General features: G+C 40.7%; 1 protein-coding gene across 1 annotated transcript; it reads left to right on the top strand.

The window, feature by feature from the left end:
* Nucleotides 1-2,630: 2,630 nt before the first annotated feature.
* Nucleotides 2,631-22,309, top strand: LOC117493348 (helicase with zinc finger domain 2-like; the record flags this gene model as incomplete). The annotated part of the gene is given in 21 exon segments (XM_034143862.1): nt 2,631-4,204; nt 5,006-5,189; nt 5,721-5,828; nt 6,771-7,285; nt 8,461-9,096; nt 9,279-10,077; nt 10,216-10,291; nt 10,464-11,014; nt 11,016-13,741; nt 13,743-13,862; nt 14,024-14,109; nt 14,674-14,799; nt 14,880-15,035; nt 15,117-15,261; nt 15,341-15,469; nt 15,754-15,946; nt 16,432-16,578; nt 17,923-18,132; nt 18,259-18,415; nt 20,889-21,056; nt 21,340-22,309. Coding segments are annotated over 21 exon segments (8,919 nt in total), but the record flags the coding sequence as incomplete, so codon positions are not given.
* Between the last annotated feature and the right edge of the window lie 1,256 nt (nt 22,310-23,565).

Raw genomic sequence — 23,565 nt, 5'->3', positions numbered from 1 at the left:
GCGATTATCATTGTGATTATCATATTTATTTATAGGAATAGTGGTAGTAGTAGTAGTAATAGTAGTAGTAGTAGTAGTAGTAGTAGTGGAAATCCCAGTAGTTGCAGTAATCCTGTTGAAATAAACTCGTCAGACAGTAAAGGACACATTTGTAGACATGTTTTTTTGAATCAGTAATAACTGAATCGTCTTTAGGGGCATATTTAAAGGCATATTTACCGGTAGAAAACCTACACCTCAAACCATTGTTTATTCTCTTGTCGCTGACATCATGCTGAGGGTGTGGAGGCGTGTGGCGCAGTGGATAGAGCGTTGGTGTTCGGATCAAGGGAGCACAGGTTCAAACCCCACAGTGCAGTCAGCATGTCGTTGTGTCCCTGAGACACTTCACCCCAAATTGCTCCTGTGGGGATTGTCCACAGTATTGAGTATGTAAGTCGCTTTGGATAAAAGCGTCTAACAAGTAACATGTCATGTAATGGTGTGCTGCACCAGGAACATGCTCAGCTGCGCCCTCTGGTGGACTGACGCTGGAAGCTCCATGCAGAGGCACCTCCTGACATTTAGAGGCAGAATACTGCTCATCAGACGAGGGAGTAACAGTAGAAGTACCCGGCCAGACCTTGTACTTCAGTAAAAGTAGAAGTACCAGAGTGTAGGAATACTCGGTTAGAATAAAAGTCCTGCATTCAAAATGTAACTCAAGGAAAAGTAGAACAATATCCGCATCAAATTATACTCAAAATTCCAATAGTAAAAGTGCAGATTGGTCCATTTCAGAATAATATATATGATATTTTTTATAATGATTGATCATGAAAGTGTTCTCAAAGCTGGTAAAGGTGCAGCTAGTTTGAATGACTTTGTATACTGCAGGGTAGCTTGTGGATTTACTCCAGGTGGAACTAAAGTCTGATTTAACACTTGATTAGATTTCACATCATTCATCCACATCCAAAGTAACTAAAGGTATTAAATACAATGTAGTAGAGTAAAAGTACAACATTTTCCTCTGAATCGTAGTCGGGTAGAAGTATGAAGTAGCATAAAATGGAAATACTATATATTTGAGGTAAGTCCCTCAAAATTGTACTTGAGTAAATGTATTTAGTTACTTCCCACCTTGTCAAAGTAGCAATGCTAAAGTATAAAAATACTCTGTTACAAGTGAAAGTACTCAATTTAAACAGTACTTAAGTAAAAGTACAAAATTGTCAGCATCAAAATATACTTCAAGTACCAAAAGTAACAGTACTCACCATGCAGAATGGCCAATTTAAGCACTATATGTTTTAAATTACTTTATCAAAATGATTGGTGCATTTATGTGTTATCACTTCAGTAAAAGTGGGGTTTATTTGAATGACTCCATCTACAACTAGGTAGCTGGACGTTTCATAATATAGGATAATGTATTAGTTGATTTATATTTTGTATTAAGAAGAACCTAAATCTGCAAAGCAACCAGGACATAAATATGTAACATAAATGCTCACAAAATATAGTGGAGTGTATAAAGTAGCATAAAATAAAATAAATAATTGAGTAAATGTACTTATTAACATTATACCACTGCTGCTAATAATATAGTGCTGTTAAATAGGAGTAATAATACAACATAATATGTGTTCCTAGAATAAAAAAATATATTATTTATTTACACTATTTTAAAGTGTTGTTATGGTGGATATTATTGAAATCAGTATATGTACAATTGTTTCTTTCTTTTCATTGTTGGTATGTTCGGCCTCTGTGGGTGACGATGGATTCCTACACTGAAGACTTGAAATTATCTTTTTATCGTTTTGGGTTGGAGCATGTTTATCATAAGTTTGTAGTTATTTTGCCGTGATATCTGAGGTCTTTGACCAGGATGATAGAGTACCCCACAGGAAGGCTCTCTGCATTATAAACTGCATTCTGACCTGTTGCCTATTGTTTTCCTCCACCTTGTCTGCATCATTTATCTGTCCTAATATTGAATTATTATATAAAAAACAATAAGCCTTCTATCTATTTTCCTCAATGGATAAAAACAAATATAAAGTGTAATGTGTGACCCCATTTACACCTGGCTTTAAGATGTAATCTGTACAGATATCCTATCAGGAGGACAGCCATGTAATGCAGGTGTAAATTCAAGCAGAACTCTTTGGATCGGAGCAATGAGAAGGTCTGGCCCATATTGTAATCAGAATTCAGACCACATTGCAAATGCCAAGAAAAGAAAATATTTGTTTCGTTCATTGGTGTCTAGACTTTAAATTTGAAAGCCAGACTATTTAAATGATTCAGCAGATAAACAGACTAAGTGGTTCTATAATATTTGCCGGAAATATACGTGACTAAATGGCTTTCTGAATTGAATTGAAGACATTGAGCGCTCTTCTCATCATGCTGTCTTCTCTTCTGTTTTATGTTTCAGACATATTCAAGCTCAGCTCCACATTTCTTCACTTTGGCCTTCGGTTTGACATTTATGAAGTTAATCCTCCCTCATTCTCTCAGAGGCCCGTTAGTGACTTTGTTAATCAGGTCTATTGGGACTGAATGCAACACACATGAAAACATAGAAATTGCTTAAACTCTGGGCATATTTCTACAATGTGCAAGGTCATGACACATGTTGACTGCAGCTGGTGACTCAGTGTATCACCATGTCAGCCGCCAACCTTGCTCCTCTTACAACAAAATATGACCTCAAACTTGTATGCACTAAATGCTCTGTCGAGGAGAAAGAAATTACCTACAGGTTAAAACCAGTTCAACACCAGTGTGCACGCAACCTCCTGCTCTGCAGAGCCAAATGTGGCAGCAAATGGAGGCCTGTGTCAAAGAGGCCCACGTTTCCCAACCCCGTTCGGTATGAGGTGTGTTACTTCTTTAAGGAGGGTCAAGGCTGCTCGTACCACAAGAATCGGTGCACCTTTGCCAGAAGTGATGAGGAAGCTGATGTTTGGACATTTGAGAAGTGTCACAGGATCAACCATGTGTCGCTCTGTAACCTTGTAGCTCAGTCTGAGGGAGGAGCGGATCCGCCTGATCACTCTGAGTCTCTGAGGGACCTGCCAGCTCTAGATCTGAAGGCTGTGTGTGATCTGTGTTCTGTCAAAGAGAAGGAAATATCATACACAGTTCAGTCAGTGAGTCACAAGTGCAGGAGAAATCTTCTTTTAGCCAAAGACAAAGCCTGTGACCTCTGGAGGCCTGTCTCTGAGCGGCCTACATGTGGTCGAAATGTCTTTTACCAAGTGTGTCAGTTCTTTGTGGAGGGCTCTGGGTGCACAAAGCACGGGCAGACATGCACCTATGCCAGAAGCGATGAGGAGGCCACTCTGTGGAACTATGTGAAGGACAAACACATTGGTAGAGAGGAGTTCATCCGACTTGTAGTTGAGTCTGAACCGATTTCAATCTCACCGGAGAGTACAGCTGAGAGGGTTCTCCAGCAGTTTCCAGGTGAATTCATCGAGCTCTGCAAACGCTGCTTCAATGACAAGCCACAACAACTAACAACCAAGAGATGGACTCCCTCTTGCTCAGCAGATGCAGCGCACCCCTGGGACCCAGTCCTAGTTCATCACCTGTCAGAGAATAAGAGGAAGCACGTCTACAGCCAGGTGCGCCCTCTCCCCCAGAACTGTCACTTTGAGTTCTGCAGTCATGTGACGGAGGGGAAGCCCTGCTGGCACCAGGCGGGCCGCTGCCAGGCTGCGCACAGCGAGGTGGAGATGGCCGTGTGGAGGGTGGAGCACGGCGGGGTCTCCGTGCGACCTTATGTCCTGCAGCTGAGCCGGCAGCAGCAGGCGGAGCAGCGGCAGGCGGAGCGGCTGAAGGAGCAGCTGACGGAGCAGCAGCTGACGGAGCAGCAGCTGACGGAGCAGCAGCTGACGGAGCAGCTGACGGAGCAGCAGCTGACGGAGCAGCAGCTGACGGAGCAGCAGCTGATGGAGCAGCTGACGGAGCAGCAGCTGACGGAGCAGCAGCTGACGGAGCAGCAGCTGACGGAGCAGCAGCTGACGGAGCAGCGGCCGGTCTCCATGTACTGCAGAGTGTGCCTGCTGGTGCTCTCCTCCCCAGAGAGCTTCTTCGAGCACTGCTCCTCTCTGGAGCACGCCCGGCTGCTCTCTGAGGACACCACCACCAGGTGGAGGGGCCGGCAGCCCCCACACAACCACCGGGCTGAGTTCTGGCTCTGCGAGAGGTAAACAAACACATGGTAGATCAGGGGTGTCACTGAGGGGAGGGTACGGGTAGTCTGGGTTTATTTGCACCTTGAGTTTTTTTTAATATGATTTATTTTCTAATCGTTTTTATTTAAGTTTAATTATATATATATTTACACAACTTTTTATGATTATTAGTTTTGTATTTTTTCTTAACCTATGTTTTTTATTATTATTATTATTATTTTGATATTATATATGATTTGTTAGTATTCCTGTCATGTCTGGTGTGTTTGTTTTATTTATTTTCTCCTTTTTTTGGTTGTTCTGTACGTCTTCTATGCTGGAAAAAAAGAGACACATGTTATCCATATAACTTTAGTTTGTGGTGTGTCAGGGTTACTACACAGATGTGGAAATGAGTGTAAAATCATTTCTAGATCTTGACAACATTTTGACAAGAGTTTTGATCATAAAGTAAATACTATATAGTTCAGTTCCAGATACCGGGGACTAAATGTTTTTGTACACTGTGATCTGTAAGCTGTAATGCACATGTGTAAATGATCATCTGAGGCATACAACTGTTCACATTACACTTTTTTGTCTTAAGAAATGTCAGGTTGTGTTAAACAATCAGAACTCATTTGTTTTAGCAAAAATGCCTTACATTACCAAAACTATTTATCGTTTTTTGGGGCTTTCCTACTTTTGTCTGTTTTATCCTGTAACAAATAAGTAACTATAATTCACATTAGTATAAACCTCCTGAGAAAAATGTGCAAAATATAGCCATATTCTTTTTATAGTACGATTAAAAAAAGTCAATTTCATCCTAGACCACAAACATGTGAGTACGGCACCAAGTGCCCCAAAGCTCACTCTGAGGAGGAGCTGAAGGAGTGGCTGATGCGAGCTGCAGAGGAGGAGGAGATCAGACAGAGCATCGGAGACCAGGGTCTCATGAACTATAACCTGGAGCTGCTGGAGGAATACAAAAACAGCAGTAATGAAGTACACATAGTGAGTATAAGTATTTGACACATTATCTAATTCTGTTCAGATTTTTTCAGTCATCTAAAAGTCTTTAAATCCAGCCTTTAATGCATTAATACAGACTGCCAGACTGTTGTACCTTTGCACATAAGACACAACACAGAAATAAACTGGACAGGATTAGGCGTTTCCTTCAAATGCTAAGGGAGAGATAACACAGGTCATACGCAGTCGGTGTCTGGTGCTTTACTGAATTTGAACCTGGTGCATTATGGGTATATATAGACCTGCCACAGACAGTAATCTAAGGGTATCATGTAATTATAGTGATGTGCGCTTCCCCAGGACTCGCACCACTGTAGAATGCTCCCTTTCATTTCAGGAACAGAGATGCCTAGACTTCATCCAGTTACAACAAACAGTTGTACAAATGAGTGACTTAGTAAGAAATAAGAAATGCAATTAGATAATTCACTTCATACATGTTTTGTATTTATTACTATATATTCTCAGTTCCTTAAATACCATATTTGTAATTCACCATCTCGAACGTTACAGTTATCAGAGCAAGTCAACGATGTCAGCATCTCTTGTGACGGAGATTTAACTGTGGAGTGTGAGCAGATCAATGAAACACTGCGATGGAACTTCCAAGTTGAAACAGAGGTCAGATGTTTACCATGTTTTTCAATGCATTGAGGTTGGTTTGTTTTCCTATGTGAAATGTCTGCTGCTTTATACAGACACAGCAAACTGTGTTTTTGTGCCCTTTACACATTTGCTGTAGTGTGTGTGCGTGTGTGTGCACTGTGCAAAATAATTAGTTGCATGGTATTATTAATATGTGAATTATCACGATGAATAATGAACTAACCGCCATGCAAAACAGTGTATATTCCTGAATGACACTGAGATAGCAGTGATCATTGGAATGCAGTAATGGGCTTGGAATAAAAGGTGTATGAGTGGAACAGGATGGTTCCAGTTTACATTGAAACCTCTATATATAGCAGTGGCGAACTGTGTCTATCACAACTGGACCTTCTGTAGACACACACACCCCCCGCCGCCGCCGCGGATATTCTACCCAGAGACCCAGAACAAGATCTGATTGGTTGCTTTGTTTTCTAACACAAAACCACTGAAATGCGTAATGCATGGTCCGAGAAGGACAAACAAATCAACGTAACACTGTGATATTACAGATCAACAACACAGATACGATTCTCATTTATTCATTTTATTACATTTTATTTATATAATTAAATCGATTTTTTGTTTGTTTTATCTGAGTGTTCCAGGGTATTCTCCGAATACCTTGAAGGCCCTGACGGTTCGCCACTGATATATAGTATATCTCTAAATTTAAACCTTGTGGTCCAGTTGAAAACTAATTATCAGGAACTACAGCCCATTGTGAGCTATAGCTATACAATATAATATATAAAAAGCCCTTAATCAGAATGCTGTGTTAAACTATTACCCTAGTTACTCTTCTTAGTATCTTTGTAGTATTCACATAATCTTTATCCTATAGAAATGTGTATTCCTTCATGTCTGAGAAATGTTGTTCGTAGTTTGCTTACTAGCCACTTTCTGTATGTACAGAGACAGCTCGTGCACGTGGCGCTGCTAAAGCAAGAACCAGGAGCTTCCTATACGCTCGGCGACATCAGCTCAGTGCCCTGCATCTACTCCCCCGGTGAACCCTTTCTCACTGACGACATGACCTATGACATCACCGTGTCTTTCACATCCATCAACCCAGGCCTGTACGACCAGTGGTTAGTACTAGATTTTGACATGAGACCAGTGCTCTTGAAGAAACTCCGGGTTAGAGTAGGCAAGCTGTCATTGGATGACGTTGAACAACCAACAGTGACGTTTGGATACACCTTTCAAACTGCTGAGCGCTGGCATCGAGGAAACCGGGTTATCATCCCATGTTCGTCCAGGACAGAAGAACAGGAGAAACTGTTAAAGAAGTACAAGCCTCCTCAGATTAGCTTTCTGTATAAATCCTCCTACAGCAGCCAAACACCTCTGAACAGTGACAACTACAAAGAAAGAATGCACCAGTTCCTGTACGATGAGGAACGGGCAGAGGACCAGATTGTTTCAAGGTAATGTGCTTTCCTGTAGAGCAGGGGTGGGGAACCTTTTTCCTCTCAAGGGCCATTTCAATTTTTTCAACATCCTCCGAGGGCCGTACAAATTATTGACCTCTGCTTAAAAATACTAAAATCACAGCCCATTCATTTCACCTTTCTTTCATGCTGTGCAAAGAAAAAGCAACCTCTTAATCCAGATATCTTACCATGACTCGCGCATGCATGCACGTGCACGGTGTGGCATGACCACCACAACAGAAAGATATGGACACAAGATGTGTGCAAATGTATTTAGTTTCCTATCCATGTGGACAAGATTTAAGTGGGGGGGGGACCTAACCTCCTCTAGGGGGGTCCGGGGGGCGTGCTCCCCCGGGAAGATTTTTTTTAAATGTTGAAGTTAAAAGCATCAATCTGGTGCACTTTGAGAGCAACATTAGGAGATCTATGGATACATCTCTCAACACCCATATGAAACAGAACTGTAAGCAGATTTTCTTTATGGATATTTTACAAATCACTCCCCTTTCAAACTGTATTCTTGTTTATTAATAACAACTTTGTTTTACTGTCATATAGTATTTTATACCGGTTTACTTTATTCTCTTATTTTTTTATAACTAATGATCATATATAGATGTGCCTTTACCTCACTGGTTGGAGAAAAAGCTTCTTATATTCGTTAGCATAGCTAGCTAACCAGATGCTAATAACAACAAAGTTATTGACTGTATGATCAGTATGACAGATGAACAGATCGCCACTGGGCTTTCAACTAAAGACACAGCCACGCACAAACTGCGGCATGTGTATGGCTTATGGGTACTGCAATTTTTGGAAGTGCCGGAGCGATGTTCTGGTGCTCTCCGTCAGAACTGCACCCCTGTCAGACCAGACATATATCACGTGATGACACGTTAGGCTCGTGTTGTGTTCAAGAACCCTGACCGTGGCCAGGAAAAACAGGCACTCGCTTGTTTAATTTTTTTGCGGTCTAGATTTCTTTAATTTTTTTCTTTTTTGTGTGTGTTTATAAATTACCTCGAGGGCCGTACCAAATGGTCTCGCGGGCCGTATACGGCCCGGGGGCCGGAGGTTCCCCACCCCTGCCGTAGAGAGTTCCTTTTATCATGTTTGGATTTTGCAACTATTTACAAATTCTAAGCTTGTTTTCTGATTTTCTTTAGGTTAAATGTTTGTGGAGAAATTACAACATCGGAGACGTTGAACAGTACAAAGTTTGGCATGATGGCTCCTCGGGGAGAACTGTTCTGTGCTGTCTCCATTCCTTGTAGGCTCACTCCAGACACCCCTGAGGGACTGGCACTGAAACGCAGCATCCAGTCTGCCCTGATAGCCCCTTTATCTGAAAGTAGTCAAAACTCCAAGGTCTATGAAGCCAGCATACTGAAAGACAAAACAAGTGAGAACACCATGTATTTGCAACTGTCTAAGAAGTGTTGCTCTGATCTTACACTCAGAAGCAATGAGTCGTATCAAATGGAGGTGCAGTTCCAGCTCAATCGCCACAGCTTCTGCACCATGCACAAGGCCATAGATCTCCTTCCTGATACAAAAATAGTGTTGCCAGACCTTAAACACTGTGGAGTTCCTGTGAATAACATCAAACATGAGAAGCTCAACCCAAAGCAGCAGTCAGCAGTTGACTTTATCACAGGAAGCTCCAATGTCCAGAAATATTCAGCACCACTCCTCATCTACGGACCATTTGGAACTGGGAAAACATTCACCCTTGCTTTAGCAGCCCGAGAGCTGTGTAAGCTGCCTCACAACAAAGTGCTTATTTGCACCCACACCAACAGGTAATGACAATTATTCTAAATGTTTGAATAATATACTGATTCCTTAATAAATTAAAACAGATTTTTGTGGACCTTTTATTACTTTCAAAGTGTTAATCGAGTCATGCTCATTGCTCTGAGCTGTACTGCCTAAAGTATGTTTTCAAAAAATAGCACCAACATTAACTTTTTTTTCCTTTCAGTTCTGCAGATCTGTACGTCAGAGATCACTTCCATCCATTCATCAACAAGAAAGATGATGGAACGAGACCAATTCGAATAAAAGTGAACAAACAAGGGAAAGCTTTGTTTGCCACAGATGAGATCACTTTGAAATACTGCTTGCTTTCGGAAGACAAACAGTCTTTTTTACCACCTACAAAAGCTGCTCTTGATCGCCACAAAATAGTTATAACAACCACAACAATGGCAAGACATTTTCATGACCTAAATCTCCCAGAGGGATATTTTACCCACATACTGATTGATGAAGCCTCTCAGATGCTTGAATGTGAAGCCTTGATGGCCCTTGGCCTTGCTGGTCCACAAACCAGAGTTGTTTTGGCTGGAGATCACATGCAAATGGGACCCAAGCTTTTCTCAGTTGATGATCATCACCGTGCAAATCACACACTCCTTAATCGCCTCTTCCACTACTATCAAGGCCAAAAGTGTGATGCTGCCCAGAATAGTAGAATCATTTTCAGTGAAAACTACCGCTCAACCAAAGAGATTGTGGAGTTTGTGTCCACCAATTTCTACGTCGGTAAGAATGACGTTATCAAAGCTAAAGGAAATGTTCCGCCTCCTGCAAATGGCAATGCCTTAAAGTTTCACCATGTCAGGGGAGAATGTCTCTTGGACACTGGGTCTATGTCTTGGTGTAACAAAGAAGAAGTTGTCAAAGTGGCTGAAGCAGTGAAAGAGGTTCTCGAACAGTGGCCATTGACATGGGGGCCAAAGGACCCAAGCTCAATCTGCATTCTATCAGACGGATGTCAGGTAACTTTTAAGATTGAGATGAATATATTGTTTACATAAAATATTTATCAAAGACTTCTGCATCAAGTAATATCTCAATGTATTTTTTCGTTGAGTTGTAATTATTTAATTATCTGACTTTTTTCATGTGATTCATAGGTCTGGCAAATGAGGAAAGCACTTTCAAAAAGAGGCCTCAATGAAGTCCATGTTGAGAATCTTGCAAATGTCCAAGGTAATTTAGTTTCGCTTTAAGAACTCCTGGATGATTATCCTTTTTTGTTAGACATTGATTGTGCCAACCCTGCACACCTGTTTGACCGTTATTATATACCGTATATATTTATATTACCCTTTCCATATCATTGTCATTTAACATAAAACACATCGTCTTCATGTGTTTACAGGTAAACAGTTCAGGGCAGTTATAATGACAGCTGTGCAAACACGTGACAGCCTGAAAACATCTCACCTACCTGGTCTGGAGCTGTTCAATGATGCACGTGTGTTGAACACTGCAATGACCAGAGCTCAGTCCCAGGTGGTTGTGGTTGGAGATGCTGCTGCCCTCTGTTGCTTTGGGAACTGCTCAAAGGTCTGGAAGAGCTACATAGATCATTGCATCAGCAACAACAGTGTCACACCAAAGCATTTCACCAAGGATTTCTTCATGAAAGATGTCATGGAAACTACAAGGTTTCAGAAGCCTGAACATGTTGATGAGAGCAGCACTCTCAGTGATGCAATTCTTCAAGAGTTGAAAGATGACTATGAACTCCTGAAAAAAGACAATTTGGATGAGGACAAGTGGAAATGTAAAGACTTCAACAACCATAGGTCAAGATCATCATACAATATCAGTGATGTTGATGCAGATCTTTTGAAATATCCAGGGATGTACAAGCACGGAAAGTTGGTCAGGGAGTCATATAACAAAGGTTATGTTGTACCATTTGACAAACCCCACCTCAAGAATACGCATCAAAGGAAGAGATAACATGGGTAAGACCTTCACTGGAGACGAAGTGGTCTTACAAACAGCGAAGGTGATCAGCATCACCAAGCAATCTGAATCAGCCCGCGTTCTTGTGTGTCTGCTTGAGGATGAGGATCACAGCAAACCAAGACAACATTCTGAACAAACATTTATCAAAAGAACGATGATACCTATTGCAAAATCTGCCCCTAAAATATGCATACTGATCAGCAAGAGAAAACGTAACTGCATTCCAATATGGGAGAAAATGAATGGTCAGTGGACGACTGCAGCATTTGAACATCTTGATGAAAAGCTCAAACAGAACAATGTATTTGTGGTGCAAATAATTGGATGGAAAGAAAATTGTTATATTCCATTAGGGAACGTCATAGATATTCTTCCTATTGGAAGTTCTTTGGTTGACGGACTACGGATCCTGAATGAAGAATTCAAAGTTGAACCCAATACATGTAATCCAGACGAGGGTCTCTTTTCACAAGATGAAGACGGGACACACAGAGAGGACTTAAGCCATATGATCACTTTCACGGTTGACCCCAAAGAAGCAAAAGACTTGGACGACGCCATCAGTGTTAGGGAGATTGGAGAGCATGAGTATGAGTTGGGAGTCCACATTGCAGATGTGGCAAGCTTTGTGATCCCAGGTTGTGAATTGGATAAGGAGGCAGAACAACGTGGTACTACATATTACTGCGGCAGTGTAGACCCTGTGCACATGTTCCCCAAAGAGTTCAGCACTGGAACCTTCAGTCTTCTGTCAGATGGCAAACAACGCAGGGTGGTATCATTAATGTTCAAAGTAAACAAGAAAACAAATGAGATCATTGGAAAGCACAAACTCCAGCTGTCAGGGATCAAGTCTAACAGGCAGTTGTCTTATGACGAGGCAGAGGCCATAATCACTGACCGGTATAGAGAGGGACCTGCATTTGACTCTGTAGAAGACTGTGTCACAGTGGCTTATCGTTTTGCAAAAGCTCGAAGGAAGGACAGACTGGGCTCAGATTGGGCTTATTCTCAACCTGATGATAAGAGATTGCCAGGAAAGCGTAAAGCCAATATGATGGTTGAAGAGCTGAGTGTGTTATTTAATACACTTGCATCAAAGGATTTGATTGACTCAAACAAAACCTTGGATTGCACACCCCTTCGCTGTCAGTTAAAACCTGATTGTGAAAAGATAGAAGATTTCAAGGCGAAATGCGGAGAACTAATTCCTCTATCCTTTCATGTGCGGCACAAAGTTGAAGGAGTTGACGAACAACCCTCAAACTGTGAAAACATTCGCATACTGACAGAAGTGTGGGAAGATATCCAGTCAGCTGCCAGAGCAGATGATATTGACAAGATGGTGGACCTTATTGCGGCAGATGACATCCATCCTCCTCTCCAACCAGTCGTTGATCAGTTCAGAAAATGTTTTAGTAAAGCTAAAGTCATATGTTCCAGCTCCCACTCCAGAGAAGTGTTTAGGCATTATGCTCTGAACGTAGATTCTTACACACAAGCAACCTCCCCAATACGGCGGTACATGGACCTCATCTCGCAGAGACTTTTGCACTCCGTCATACATGACCGGAGAGCGCAATACACTACTCCCGAGATTGCAACTTTGTGTAGTCAATCTGAGGACAACGTCAAGAATGCCAAGGAGTATGAACAAAAGGCAGAGCAGATCTCCTATGCAGTGAGCATGAAAAAACAAAGTGCTTCAAAGCTAGCCTTTGTTGGGAGTCCCAGCAGAGACAGTGTTCCAGTGGCATTTCCTTTTAACAAGAACATATTTAGAGAAAGTGTATCAGTTATGTACAAGGATTTACAATTGTGTGACCAACCCATTTTTGATGAAGAAAATGACTGTGTCACTCTTACATGGAAAAGGCGGGTCTATGCAGTTGACAACATGCAAATCCACAAAGAGTTGCAAATGACAGACTATGGTCCTTGCGTTGAGCTTCCACTGACAACATGGAAAGCCACTGTTGAAGCAATTGACCAAGGAAACTGGGATCATGCAAAGTCTCTCACAATGGAAGCTAATACTAAGCAGCTGGAAAAACAAATTATTCTGCCACAATCGTCTGAAATGCCACCTCCCAAATCAAAGTCATGTGACTCTGAGGAGCAGGAGGAACAAAGTGAGCATGAGGTCGACATCGCTTTGCGTTTGCAGAGAGGGGACACCCTTCAGATCCAAATGACCACTGAGGTAAGAAGAGGTTACAACTCGCCTGCTGTTCAGCTGGTGCGCATTAAACCAAGGTTTGAGATCTGTGTGGACCATGTGCACAGCGCTATCGCATGCTTCGCCAAATATGCAGAGGAACCATCAAAAATCTTGTATAGAGACACCAATGAGTATGTACAGATCTGGAAACCGTTATGTAAAATGGAATCTGCTTCCACTGCAGTGGATGACAGTGACAGCATAGTCATTGAGAACCTGGTGGTAAACTTCCGTCAAAAGCAGGAAGGTCGCCTAACAGGAAGCTTCTTCTTACCTATTGCATGCATCACTGAATGGGCCATTGAATGTAACCTTTCAAAGTGCTTACTGTGCATACGGAAAAGAGGTTTGACGCTACCTTCAACCCCGGAACATTCTGCTCTGGCGGACCCAAGAGTGTTCACATGGGTGGCCCACGGTGTCACAGTAAAAGCAGAACAAAAAAAAAAAACCTCCAAATGAAGGAAGTGAAGTGGAGTTCTATGTCCATCACCTGCCGATGAAGAACATTCCTGATTGTGTCTTTCAGAAAAACACTTCTTTCACAGTTGAAATAATCCCAAAGTCTCTGCCTGACATGTAAGTGTATTTCATTTTGACTTTATCTGTGTAACATGGCTTAGAGTTTGGCTTTTCATCTGTTATTTTCTTGCATTGACATTGCGGTTATATGCTGTTTGACAATTTCTTCAGCTTTAGATTAAACTGCTGACATACATTTTTATGTTTTCCTTTTGTAGCCGGAAAGAAGAGGCTGTGGAAAACATTCCGAATGCATGTGACCTTGTCAAGGCTATAGCACTTGGAAAACACATTCCAAAAGAGGGTATGTCCATGAAGAAGAAGAAGAATTGGGGAGGGATGAAACCCTCTTTAATGGTCACACATGCAGAGCACACACAGTGAAATTTGGCCTCTGCTTTTAACCCATCCTAGTACCAGGAGTCTAGCACTAGGAGCAGTGGGCAGCTATTGTACAGTGCCCGGGGAGCAATGGGAGTGAGGGGGGAAGGGGGATGTCCGGTGCCTTGCTCAAGGGCACCACGGCAGGGCAGGAGGTGAACTGGGACCTCTCCAAGTAGAAGTCCACACTCCACATTTTAGGTCTGGTCGGGGACTTGAACCGGCGACCCTACAGCTCCCAGTCCAAGCCCCTACTGACTGAGCCACTGCCGGACAATGAGTCAGCAGTACATAGTTGCATAGACTTTAACTATTTGTCTCAAGTCAACCATTAGAATAAATAAACTGAACACACATTATACTTTGCGAAAAAGTATAATTCAGTAGCTTCACTCGTGCTTGCTAAAAACAATTCATTACATTACATGTCACTTGTTAGACGCTTTTATCCAAAGCGACTTACATACTCATAATGTTGTCTTTGCAGTAAAACCAATGTGGAACCACCAGAGGAAAGAGCTACCGTATGGACTGCCGCAGTTTAACCAGAGTCAGCATATTGCTGTGGAGAAAGCTCTAAATAATACCTTCACAATTATACAGGGACCACCTGGTAAGAGCTGGAACTGATACTCACCCTGATGCTTCATCTTTTCTGTAAAGTGTTAAGCCATTTTCTCATTTGTCTCTTAGGGACGGGAAAGACAGTCGTTGGTGTGAAGATAGTGTTCGGTTTCTTTGAGCTGAACGCTAAGAGCCCACGGACTAATGTTGACCCAAGGGATGAGAAAAAGAAACAAGTTATTCTCTACTGCGGCCCATCCAACAAGTCTGTTGATGTTGTTGCAGGCAAGTTCCTTTGTTTCTCTGCTGATTTTTCAGCAAACATTTTCTGTTAACTTGAGCCATGTTTTTTCTACTGTTCCACAGAGTACCTACTGAGGTTTGGGGACAGACTAAGGCCCCTCAGGTTCTACAGCCAACAAGTGGAGATGCTTGATTACCCCTATCCAGACTGCGCTCTGCAGTTTTCCCGGAGGTCAACCCGCCAAGAGCGTGCCAAACCAGAGCTCAGGTATTGTAATCATACCAAAACATTTTACAAAAATAATCTATTACTAGTGACTAACAATGGCATATTTATATGGTTCTAGGAGCATCACTCTGCATCACCGCATGCGGGAGGACACTAACCCTTCTTCAGGTCAAATAAAAGATTTTGATCTACGCATTAAACTTGCCCTGGAAAAAGGAAAAAAGCTGCCTGCTGAAGAAGTGAAAGAGTAAGTTCAGATGAAGATTAGTTTCTCATATGAACAAGCCTGATTACTAACAAATATTTATATGAGTTAATATTAGTCAGAATATTAATTTTCTATAATATTAAATAGGGGTTGGTAGTTATTTAGTTGCATTAGCTCAAAAGCACATTAAGATGACTATCAGAAGAAATTGATAATCGTAAACATATTAAAACATTAAAATGAATACCTTGTACTGTATCTGAGGAAAATGATTAAAAACAGAGTAGCAATGCACTAACTGTATCTATTATTTTCCCTCCAAGATACAAAAAACTTCTGGTAAAGGCTCGGAAATATGAGTTTGAACAGCATGACATCATACTGTGTACATGCTCACAGTCTTCCACCCCGAATCTGACTAAGACCGTCAGTGCACGGCAGATCCTCATTGATGAATGTGCAATGGCCACTGAACCCCAGGCCTTGATTCCATTAGTCTGCAACCGGCCAGAGAAGGTGGGTTTTCATTTACATGTAACAATAATGATTCTGCTCTGGCTCTCCGCTTACACTGTCCTTAATGCTGTATGTATGATAATGATGAATGTGGCCTTGATTCATGAAACTGCCCTTAAATTACATGTCAAAAGACAATGTGTCTCACTTCACAAACAAAATGACAAACTACCAGGGCAGATTGAAACAAACGGAATAATATCATATATATAATATAAGGCTGAAGCTTAGACTCAGGTTATGGGGTTTTACAATACATATGTATACATACACATGTACCTATATTATATATACATACACAAATACACATATGTATATATTATATACTGTATATATACATACACATACATACACTCTAGTTCCCCCACCAGGTATTCCTCTTATCAAAATAAATTGGACAGATTTGAGCACACTCGTGCCCCCCTCAGCCCCAAGCCTTTCAATTTCGTGACACTAGTTATTCACTGTCAGATCTTCTCTTTCAGATTGTTTTGATCGGGGACCATAAACAGTTACGACCCATTGTGAAGAATGTGCATGTGAGGAGGCTGGGGATGGCCAAGTCTCTGTTTGAACGTTACCATACGATGCATAAGAAGAGCGCCGTGATGCTGGACACCCAGTACAGGATGGTGAGAACATTTATAAACACCAATACTGTACATGGGAAGTACAAATACACACAGCACCACAACAATCATTCATTCATTGGTTGAAAATAAGAATGTTTCCACCAGAAAATATAGTTAGCATCAAGCAACACACCCTGAACAACATGCAGGACCTCCAATCACCCTAACATTATGAGAAAGAAAACTTCTAATCTTGTTGCAGTTACATTATAACCAACATATGTATGCCCACCAGCAGTTATTAATGTGCGTCTGCCATGGGGAAACCACAATATGCCGTACAGTGGACTACTGTCAGCGCACCTAGATATTTTGCACCGTGCGTTCGTATGGTCTTGTTTTATGCAGGCTTTATGGACGTGGACAACAGTGAAAAATATATTCTTCAAGTGAAACTTGTTGTCACCCTCCGGTCCACACGTAATCATCCACATGATTGTTTGAAAGTATTTTAAAATCAATACAATTTTATTTATAAAAACGTTTTAGGCCTTCACATCTATAACTGTGTATATCACCAAGTTTCAAAGCTCCTTTCCTTTCCGGCAGTGGCTCAGTCAGTAGGGGCTTGGACTGTGAGCCGTAGGGTCGCCGGTTCAAGTCCCCGACCAGACCTAAAATATGGAGTGTGGACTTCTACTTGGAGAGGTCCCAGTTCACCTCCTGCCCTGCCGTGGTGCCCTTGAGCAAGGCACCGGACATCCCCCTTCCCCCCCTCACTCCCATTGCTCCCCGGGCGCTGTACAATAGCTGCCCACTGCTCCTAGTACTAGACTCCTGGTACTAGGATGGGTTAAAAGCAGAGAACAAATTTCACTGTGTGTGCTGTGTGCTCTGCATGTGTGACCATTAAAGAGGGTTTCATCCCTCCCTATTCTATTCTTTCATCTAGAGAATTCAAACAGCTCTTATCATGGCTGCCACTGAGGTACTTCCGGGTCATTTCACTCCGTCAGGAACCTTCCTAAACTAAACTGACAATACGACCGTAACCTAGATGTTTTTTAGCTTCCTCTGTCTCTTCCATTTTGGGTTTTATGACAGGTTGCAATCATTATTATTAATAAGGTGCATACGCCACCTACTGTAGAGGATAATATATTTTCCCAGGATAACTTTATATCTTTTGCGTCCTCCTCTACCCTATCCATCTCTTCATCCACTTATCACATGAGGTGACTTATTTAATACAGTTAGTATTAGCCCCATCCATAACCATGCCCCCTAGCTGTTGTAAAATCACCATAAATTACACTAACTATATGTACTTACTGTTTTATTACCCAACTTGAGTTTTTGTGTTATAAGTGGCAATCACCAACTAGCAATTATGTGCCTTTATAGCATAAGGAAATATGCGAGTTCCCGTCGCAAGAATTTTACGAGGGGAATCTGTTAACCGGAGTGGAGCAGCCGAGCAGCGTCCTGCGTGTTGACAATAAGACGATGCCGATCGTTTTTGGGGACATCAGAGGAAAGACCGTCAGCCTGGTGGTCAACACAGCTAAGGGCAACGAGAACTCCAAAGCCAACGAGGAAGAGAGAATCAAAGTGGTACTGTATTGGGCACCCCATGTTTCCCTGTTGATTTTAAACAGCAATATAAAGATATAAGGGTAAAAGTCACCTGATAGTAATAGTTAACATTATTTATTTTTGTTTTACTGGTTTCTTTTGCAGATTGACATTGCTGAAAAGCTGGTGACTAAAGCCAATATCGAACAGCAAAATATTGTGATTCTGTCCCCCTATAACGCGCAAGTGTCAGAAATCCGAGATGGGCTGAAGAAGAAGAAATTGGATGGAATCACCGCTACCACAATCACTAAAAGCCAAGGTGAGAGTCCCTTTAGTAGCTAAACCCCAATGAAGGATATTCCAGAGTCAATTCTGAAGAAGGTACTAACTGTAGAGTGTAACCAGTAACGATGGGTCTAACTACTTCCTGTCCTGATGGGTTGTTTGAAGCAGTGTCTCTTAATTTATGGCCATATCTGACATTTGAAATTTAAATCATAATGTGTAAAATATAAATACTATGACTGCCCTAGGATATTAAAGATTTTCCTGGTCGACCAGTCGTCATCAATTCAGGAGATTAGTCGACTACGTTTATGATACTGTGTATTATGATTATTATTTTAGGGCTGAGAAACAACATTATTAGTAACATCACAGTACGTTGTGATGAATATAAAAGATAAAATAAAATGGTAATAATGAGCCTTATAATTGAGAATAATTGACATATTACACGCGAAAAGCGCATGTGAGTGACAGCGCACGGACAGAGCGGTGATGATTCTTATTGTGTGTGTGTGTGTGTGTGTGTGTGTGTGTGTGTGTGTGTGTGTGTGTGTGTGTGTGTGTGTGTGTGTGTGTGTGTGTGTGCAGCGAGCACACACACTCAGCATTTAGTTCATTTATTCTCTCAACACAGTATAACATGACTTACACCATCACACACACAACTCTGTGGATGTGTAGATGTAACGGCAACAATAACAAATGGTTATTTAAAAAAAGGTGAAAATGAATATCGTTCTTTATATTTAAAAATAAATATAACAAAGAAAATTAACACTACACAGCAAACCGAAACACTCTTAAATATGCGCCTCAGCAAAAATACCTCCGCACATTACGCCCACATTGTGGAATTAAAGCTTTAATTTATCGTTTTCTGAGGTCAGAATTATTATATATTATAGGTCAGTGGCGAGCCGTGACTTTTATACCTAGGCCCCCCTTCCCTCGAAAAAAAAGAAGAGTTATTACGTCACAGCGTATACTTCAGCGGAATATCAAAACAACGGCCCGGGGTGCAAAACGCATCAATGACAGCGACCCTCTACCACACTAAACAACACCATTTATATAAACACCTATCATGACAGGGCACCCACAGCCAAGTAACAATTACAAATGAATTAAGTCGGCACGGGGGCCCACGTTGAAAATGACTTAGGCCTACCTTTGATGATCATATCACTTAAACACAAAGTCCATCCTCCAGTCCTTTTGGATGAAGCACTTGATGGCGGGGTCATGCAGCTGATCCTTTGCCACTCCAATTTATCATTGTAACTCAATCTTGAAAATGACTCGGTTAATAATTTCGCAACGATGTCATCACTATCACTGACATGAGCCATCATGAACGAACTTATGCTAATCATAAATCTATCGATCATAAATCTATCGATTAGATTTATGATTAGAAAATTATAAAAGTAGGGTAGACATGTGGATATTATCCGGCTGAACAAAACGTGCATTCATCTAACAGGTTCGTTTTCCACAGACCTTATTTCGAGCTATTTTCCAAAATCCTATGGAGAAATCCCATTGCTTTTTTGTCGATGGAACCCATGCGCAGCTTACTTCCGGGTTTTAGGACGCGTCACTGCAGCACTATAACTAGTCTTGTTGTGGAGGACAACAGTTGAAAATTAGCCTGCTCATTTACAGCAATGTGGATTAATGTGCACTGTCCTTTAAATAAATAAACAAACAAAATAACACACATGTATAAACCTCACAGCGGGCGGAACTTGTCATAAAGTCCGCGAAAATAAAGCCCACCCAAGATATGATTGGTCAATTGTACTGTCATTTGACATTACTCTCTCATTGAGTTACTATAGCTGGCCCTCTGTGAATGTACAGAGGGACCAACAAGCTCTCTTCACATAACTCGCAGAGACGGCATTTAACCCTTCACATTCCAACAGAAAGTGAACAGGCTGATTCGAAGGATTTATTTCTTTGGAAATGTTATTTTAAATACAATTAAATCAAGTTATTTTTGTAAAACGAATGAAAAATGTAACAACAACAAAAAATTAAAAAAAAAATTTTTTTTTTTTTAATGTTTTCAAATATTATTTTTTAGAATATCTTAGGCCCTCACAGAGGGCCTAGAGGGCCCTGACGGCTCGCCACTGTTATAGGTCTTATGAAGTCTGAGGGGATTCTGGCTGAAAGGACAGGCATTTTATTTCTCATTAGACTACAGACTTAAATAGACTAAAAGTTGCTCGACTAAAGACTTTTTTAGCCAACTAACGTTTTGGCGACTATATGGTATGCTATATGGTAGCTAGTAAACACAGACAAATGTATACAAATATTATATATTTCAGTTGAGAAGGACAGATTCAGATCTTTTTTCTGATATATAGAGACTGTTTTGGGCTTGCAGACGACAATCCCACAACTCGATCTGGTGTTCCAGTGCTGGACAGAAGAAACCAAACAACAACCTCTGTTGTTTACTGATGGCTCGACATGTCTTATTTGTCTTCTAGGAAGTGAATGGAGCTACGTCATCATATCTACAGTGTGCTCTCTGCCAAGCGAGGAGATTGAGGTAGAACAGGACGGAGGTTGGCTGTCCAGACATCTGGGCTTTGTGGCCGATCCCAACCAGATAAATGTGGGCATCACCAGGGCCAAGGAGGGACTGTGCATCATTGGTAAGTTAAAGATAAGATGAGAAATAAGTTAAGATATACTTTATTAATCCCGAGTTGGGAAATGTTTTCGTTACAACAGCATGTTAAAACAAGGCATTGCACATAATTAGAAATGAAAAAGACTAGAAATTAAACACATATAAAATATAAACTGGAACTAAAAATGGCATATTAAATTAAATATAAATGTAAAATGTACAGTCCAAGTTTCTGCTGCTCATGAATGAATTGTACTCCCTAAAGCTCCTCTGAAGCTTCTTAACTCCCATGTGTCCTCTCAAAGGGAACCAGGAGCTGCTGAACTGCGGGCGGACTTGGAAAAAGCTCCTGGACCATTTCAAGCGTCACAATGCAGTGACGGACGCAGACAAGATCTCAGTGTTGGCTTGCACATAGCTGAAGGCATCTATCCTCTGTCTGTACAAGCAGCGCAACAGAGCGCTGCAACAGCACAGCTTCACAACAAAAAAAGATTCTTAAATGTTGCAGCAACTTTTATGCAATCTTTTACACTTTTATAGCCTATTCTGAACTTTTAACATATTTGACAAGTTTTTGTTGGGCTCTGATTTACATAACGTTTTTTCTTCAACGTGTACGTGTAAAACTTATTTTATCAACTTTATCTATTTTTTTATTTTTAGGTGTGGCAATTTCATTTTCCAAGTTCAAAGACTGTCTGTTGTTTTTTTTTGTTTTTCCTTTTGTTACTTCAATGAAAGAAAGTGCATCTCAGTAACATTTCAGGCTACAATACCACATGCTAATGTTGACTCTGGGCAGAATGCAGAGAGTTCAGGTCATGTGGATGGATCTTTTAATGAATCTGCAGGTTTCAAATGTGTTCCACTCTATTAACCACGGTAAAATCATTGTTCCTGTCAAGAGAGTTGACATGTATGTTTTAATGCTGGTAAGTCCTATCACTGTCTCATCATTCAGGGAGAGTAGTCTGTCGTTCTTTTTACGTTAAACCTTCTGATATTGTTTTTGATACTTCAGATATTGTATATTCAGGGGTAAGCTTTGGCAACACAAAAGTGAACTAAACATTTTCAGATATGACTTGTAAGATGTTGCAAAAGAGCTATTTTTTTACTTTTACATTTGAAATATAAAATGCTATGTTGACTTTAAAGTTCATTTTTAGGAAATTATAGATTTTGTAAAATAATCAGTTTCTCTTTAAGACTTACTTCAGTGATATGTGTGTACAAATTTAAAAACAACATTAAAACATTTTCTATTCAGAATGTATCGTGCTTTTTTTCAGATATGCAAATCAGCGGTGGACAAACAAAATGAAAAAAGACAGCAATAAATAAAGGAAACAGACGATCCTCATGTGGGAGAAATCTAAGATTTAAACTAGGTCAGAGGATAGGTGAGTGAATTACTACAGACCACATGAAGCAAAATAAATAAAGATCAGGCGATGACCTTTGAATGATAATTACTTTTTGGAGGTCGACCCAGAAGTTAGCTTTGCAATAGCTTTCACAACAAAAAGCAAATGTGATGTTTCCTTTTTCCATCTGGAAAATGTACTCAAAGTATCAAAAGTAATCAATTCAGAGGAAATGTAACTGCAATTCTTTTTCAATATAGTTTTTTAAGGTTTGTAAAAAAAGTGAAAATATTGAGAAATGAAAACGAACCCAGTGCTCAAAGTGACAAGTGTTTTTTTTTAATGCAAATATAACTTTGAATTGCTCTTATAGGCAAATTCTTTGTATGTTTTCTGTGCAAAAATCTTAATTTTTAAAGTAACGAGTAACTAAAGTTGTTCGATAAATGATGCTTCGATTAAAGAGCAATATGTCCCTCTGAAGTGAAGTGGGTGCAAGTTCAAAGTGAGACCACAATTAAGTAAGTACCTCAAAATAGTACTTAAATACAGTACTTGAGTACATATGCTTTCTAGTTTCTGTAGTGCTGCTAATGAACACCAGGGGGCTGTGTCCCCTGCGAGAGAATGAGCAGCAACAGAAAAGATGATTTTCCAAGAAGAAGTAATGAATTTGAAAAAATGTGAGTTGTTGCAAGTGCATAAGATCATGTATGTTGTTAATAATATGGATTTGAATGTTTTCTATTAAAAGACACTCAAGCTAGTCGTTTGCGCCGCTGTGAGTGTTTCAGCCGCTCTCCTGTGTTTCTACTGCTTTTGTCTTTATTTTTTTCATCTTATTATACCTATTATAATATTACTATTATTATACCTTCTAATGTGACATATTTACTATTATTTTTCATCTCTCATATTTATTCTTATTATTCATCTGAACTCTTCTGTTGCTGCTTGAACACCTGAATTTCCCTACGGGGAGCCATAAAGGTCCATCTTATCTGATCTTATTAGAGAATGTGGTTTCGAGGGTCTCTTCACCCCAGCTGCGGCGTTATGGGTGGGACTACTGGGCCTAGGCCCACCCAATCTGGCACTGGGCCCACCCATTCATTGATCAAAAATGACTGGGCGAAAACATAGTTTCCAACATGTTTGATC

Source organism: Trematomus bernacchii, unplaced genomic scaffold (assembly GCF_902827165.1).
Source record: "Trematomus bernacchii unplaced genomic scaffold, fTreBer1.1, whole genome shotgun sequence".
Classification (NCBI taxonomy): Eukaryota; Metazoa; Chordata; class Actinopteri; order Perciformes; family Nototheniidae; genus Trematomus; species Trematomus bernacchii.
The sequence above is the reverse complement of the archived record's forward strand: the minus strand, read 5'-3'. Positions and strand labels throughout refer to the sequence as shown.